The sequence below is a fragment of the Lygodium microphyllum genome, chromosome 3 (assembly GCF_053477565.2).
Source record: "Lygodium microphyllum isolate KBCC chromosome 3, Lygodium_microphyllum_v1.1.10, whole genome shotgun sequence".
NCBI classification, from domain to species: domain Eukaryota; kingdom Viridiplantae; phylum Streptophyta; class Polypodiopsida; order Schizaeales; family Lygodiaceae; genus Lygodium; species Lygodium microphyllum.
Window position 1 is genome coordinate 52,755,432 of NC_141137.1, and position 5,295 is coordinate 52,760,726.

Here is a 5,295-nt window from a genome sequence, read left to right on the forward strand (position 1 = left end):
AGTGAGGTAGAATATTTAAGTCATACTCTGGGTGAGAAAGAGATCAGGGTGGATCCAAAGAAGGTATAAAGCATTAGAGATTGGTCCATACCACAAAATTCTACTTCATTGAGAGGATTTCCAAGACTATCCTCTTTCTATTGGAGATTTATCAAGAAATATGCCCATGTAGTAGCTCCTCTCATTGATAGATTGAAGAAATATACTTTCGTTTGGGATGATATAACCATAACTTGGAGCTTTGCTAAGTTGAAAAGTCTCCTTTTTTTCACCACCTATTTAGTGTGCCTAGACTTTTCTAGAGAATTTACCATCTATGATGTTGATGCTAGTGATTGTGGTATTAGGGTTGTTCTATGCTAAGAACATGGTGTTATTGCCTATGAAAGTAGAAAGTTAGATTAAAAAGAAAGGGAATTCTACATCTATGAGCAAGAAATGTTAGCCATACTTCATACCATTAAGAAGCGGTATCGGTATATTTATAGCAGCCATTTCAAAGTCAAAAGTTAGCTACATTACAAGAATATGACTTTGAGATCTCTTGTATGGCAAGCAAGGATAATGTAGTGGTAGATGCATTATCTAGGACATGGACATGTTCCATTTCTACTATTTCTACTCTGTACAAAGATTGAATCCAATACATACAAGAAGAATATTCATTAGATGAGCAAACAACCAACATCATGAAGAAATTACAACAAGACAATGAATTTCAATTTTCCAATTTCAAGTGATAGAATGGACTTCTTAGGTTCAAAAGTAGAGTATATTTGACTCCTTGGACATCTTTTAAGCAAAGGATCTTACATGAGATGCATTCTTTTCCTTTGGCAAGGCATATTGATTTATTCAAAACCTTTAAGATCCATAAATGCTTTTATTGGAAATGATTTTGGAAAGACATCAAGGAATATGTGATGCTGTGTTTACCATGCATATAAAATAAAGATTCCAATTTGATGCCTAGTGGTCTGCCTATTAGATTGATATCAACATAAACTTTATTACAGGATTACCTACCACTAAGAATGGAATAGTATTTTTATTTGTGGTTGATCATCTTACCAAATTAGCCCATTTTATACCCACCAAAGTCTAGTATTCAACTAAACAAGTAATAGATCAATTCATGGAAGAAGTTTTTAGCCTTCATGGTTTATCTATGAATATTTTTTATGATAGAGATACAAAATTCATGAGAAATTTTTGGAAAAGCCTTTTTACTACCATAGGAACAAATTTAGCTCAAAGTATAGCTTATTACCTATAAATGAATGGTTAAAGTGAAAGTTTTAAAGTCAACAAGTGGTTGGAAGTCTACTTGTGACACTTTAGCCATGACATACAAAATGCATAGGATCCTTGGATTCATCTCGTGGAGTTTTACTATAACACATACTACATGAATATCATAAGCATTTGCATCTAGGTGAATTAGACCTAAGCTTGAGAGCGGGATCCTTACACCTAATTGGAGCACAAGATGGTAGAATACACACCAATTTTTTCTTCACCTTCGTATGTCATCCCATGCTATGGCGGCATGTTTAGCATTCTTTCCTAACAGTGCTCCACCTAAGTTAACATGGGTAAAGTAAAATTCTTGAAAGTTGGGGCAGGTAGCCTGTGGCCTATGGAACGAAGGTGCGAGGGCCCTCTCAAGGAAGAGAGAACCATATTGCGTTATCCAAACGAACGGGCGAGCCGCGAGAGAGAGAGAGAGAGAGAGAGAGAGAGAGAGAAGCTGGTTCATGAGCCTCCATCGTTAGCGCAGCGCAAGCTCAGCTTTCATGGAGACGCTAGCAGCTTTCTCCCCCGCTGCTTCTTCTTCTTCCTGTTCACTGAGGTCCAATTTCCTGCCTTTAAGTCCCCTTCTCAAGAGCGGCGTTTCTCTTTCTCCTTCATCATCCGCATCTTCTTCTATTTCCTCACCTTCCCTTTCATTGAAGCACGCCGCGGTTCCCCGCGCCTGCTGCAGAGACGCAGCCTACAAGCCGAGCTTCCTCTCAGCTGTCGGGAATGGCCTCGCCGCCATAGCCTTGTGTGCTGCCTTGCACCTCGCCCCCGGCGTAAGTGTGCAGAATGCAAATGCCTCCGAGTTCAACCTGCTGAGTGACGGCCCTCCCAAAGAGTCTCATGTCGCAGATGACGCAAGTGTGCTCAATCGAGTCACCAAATCTGACCTGAAGCGCCTCCTAACGGACCTGGAGGACCGCAAAGGCATCCACATTGACATGGTCACTCTGCGCAAACTCACGGTAAGTGATCCGAACTTTGAAGTACTTGCAATGATTGAAGTCCCTGGATGTCGGGATTTATGTTCATAAATCATGCCTACCAGATGCTGTGTACGAATGAATATGTCAGAGAGAGAGAGAGAGAGAGAGAGAGAGAGGGGCACAAGAATGGTATGGTTGAAACTAGATACCACGCATTAGCAGGTAAATTGAAAGGGTACATGATTGTCAATTACGGTAAGAAATATGTAAAGACTAGTAAAAATATGATTAAAACCAGTCACTATGCATCAGCAGGTGTATTGAAAACGTACATGATTATTGTTCAAGGTAAGAAAGATGACTAGTCAATCAAGATTTAACAATAACATAGGGACTTGAGTCCACATATCGTGCCTTAGCATGAGACAAGCTGCATCAACAAGTAAAACGTCACTCAATACCTGAATCAATACACAGCTGTGATGGCTGATCCAGTGAAGTAGACTGAGAAATAATTGAGGGTGAGACAATGTGATCCTTCTTAAGTATGGTCTTCTCCTTCAAAGGCACCTGCTGCTCACAGGGAGTGGCAGCTGCTGTAGGTCAATGAAGTGATTGGCTTACTCGCACTTCCAATTTCTGCATCTTTCAAAGCTTCTATTAGAGATTGCCCATGCTTGTCATCCATTGGTAAGAGGTTCTCATGTCTCCTGCAAGAGCACATTATACAAAAATACCATGGAAATGCAGTTGATCATGTCTACTCAAGCAGACGAACTACTGAAGGCTGAGTTAGTATTTAAAGATGAACTTTGGAAGGCGCCAGATAAAGTCAGAAGACCTTGTCCATACCTTAAATTAGCAATAATAGCGTATGGCATACATTTGGTATCACTGGAGATTTTCAGCTGCTGCCAGATGACTTTTCCTCACTCTTCCAAGCTGAAATGGAATTTATAGATATATGCTTGTCAGTAAACAAAGTTTACTACAGAAGTACAGAGAAATTAGCTCCAAGTTACAGTTATGCAGCTTATGTTTTCAAACTACATCCACACATGTGCCTGTTTCCAATGGCTACTATATGTTTGTGTATGTCTGTTCAATGAACTGCTCAGTGTCTACAGCCAAGCAGTTATTGGTGCTTCTCAAATTTCCGTGTGTACAGCCAGTGTTCAATAGACGGCTCACAGTGTTTACGGCCAAGCAGTTACAAGTGCTTGTCAAATTTCCATCAAGAGAGCGTTAACTTGCCCATTCCTTTGAGTGAATCACGTTTTGCATTTTCCATTTCGCTCCTAACACCTAGTCAATGAAAAGAGAGAGAGAGAGAGAGAGAGAGAGAGAGAGAGAGAGAGAGAAAGAGAGAGAGATCATTTCCTTTGGTGGCAGACTAAGGCAGACATTTTTGAGCTTGCTGATCAACTGCTAGAAAAATGGTACCCTACCCTGGAGGAAGGCAACAATAAAGGTCTGGTTCTTCTTATTACCACACAAAAAGAAGGTGCTGTGACAGGTGGCCCTGGCTTCATTAAGGCAGTGGGTGATAAAGTCTTGGAAGCTGTTGTAGCTGAGAATTTACCTGGTGAGTACTCTATAATCTGATTTATGATGTGTAATGACGTTCAAGTTGTTTGCTTATAAACTATTTACTTAAGCAAATGCCAAACGATCTTACAGTAAATAGTTGCAAAGCCGCCCAAGTAAAATCCATGTAAGGCATTGGCAAGTCCCTCCGAAGAGCTTATCAGTGTTGGCAATCCTAGTGTTACAAGGACTTGGCAGACCAGCTAGTTGAAGTAGGTAGAAGGATTTGTGGAAAGCAGCTAGATAACGTGGGCTCCAAATCTGGGTATAGTCAAAACTAGCAGTAGTCTGCAATCTGGATGTAAGAGGGTGCTTGTAGTGCATTTGCATTCCGCGTTCCTCTATGCTTCTGTCGGCATACTGAAATATTCTCACTGCGTTTACAGTTTTAGCCACCGATGAGAAATACAATGAAGCGCTCTACAGTACTGCAAAGCGGCTGGTTGCCGCAATTGATGGATTGGAAGACCCCGGAGGCCCGAAATTCCAAGAGACAAAGAGGGAATCCAACTTCAAGACGAGAGAGGAAACTGAGGAAAAGAGGGGCCAATTCACGACTGTGGTTGGGGGCCTACTTGTTATTGCATTTGTGGTGCCAATGGCTCAATATTATGCGTATGTCTCCAAGAAATGAAACCAAAGGCTTCATCAGCTGCCTAGCTTTGTTATGCCAATGTAGCCTTAGTATTGTCGGCTGGAAGAGCCAATCTGTATTTTACGACTGAGCAGAATGGCCTAGCAGCCTTTGTTAATATGATAACTTGTTGTAAAGTGTGTTTTAGTGCATATATGAAGCCATGTACCAAGTGGCAAACCGTTTGTCCCTTTAGGCTTATTTCCCTTCGTCTAGCCACTCTGTTGAGAGAGAGAGAGAGTGAGAGAGAGAGGCCGTTAGAGAAAAGGGAATTAATGAAAGAAAATACATTGAAGGCTTCCTTCACACATTTTTTTGTAGAACCTTACAAATATCCTTCCAAACAGCATGGCACAAAGAGACATTTTCCTACTGCATAGTAAGGGCAGGTATGCTCAATTTTCACATTCTTTGCTTCAGCATGCCATACAACAGTACTGCTATTAGGGTAAGGGGGTCATCACTGATAACTTGTTGTATAATGTGTTTTAGTGCATAAATGAAGACATGTACCAAGTCGTTTGTCCCTTTAGGCTTTTTTCCCCTTCATCTAGCTACTCTCTTGAGAGAGAGAGAGAGAGAGATAGAGAGATAGAGAGACACGGTTAGAGAAAAGGGAATTAATGAAAGAAAATACATTGAAGGCTTGCTTTACACATCTTTTTGTAGAACCTTACAAATATCCTTTCTTCCAAATAGCATGCCACAAAGATATTTTCCTACTGAATAGTAAGGGCAAGTATGCTCAATTTTCACATACTTTGCTTCAGCATTCCATATAAGAGTACTGCTATTAGGGGGGTGGGGCGGGGGGGTATTGCCAAAATAACAAGATATGCACAATACTAA

The 5,295-nt window shown here is 40.8% G+C and overlaps 1 protein-coding gene across 1 annotated transcript; it reads left to right on the forward strand.

Moving 5' to 3' along the window:
• Positions 1 to 1,674: 1,674 nt before the first annotated feature.
• Positions 1,675 to 4,652, forward strand: TLP18.3 (thylakoid lumen 18.3 kDa protein). Its single transcript, XM_087670732.1, has 3 exons — positions 1,675 to 2,264; positions 3,618 to 3,810; positions 4,199 to 4,652. Exons 1-3 carry the CDS (start codon positions 1,797 to 1,799, stop codon positions 4,444 to 4,446), a joined length of 909 nt encoding a protein of 302 aa, XP_087526858.1. The 5' UTR covers positions 1,675 to 1,796; the 3' UTR covers positions 4,447 to 4,652.
• The last annotated feature ends 643 nt before the right edge of the window (positions 4,653 to 5,295 follow it).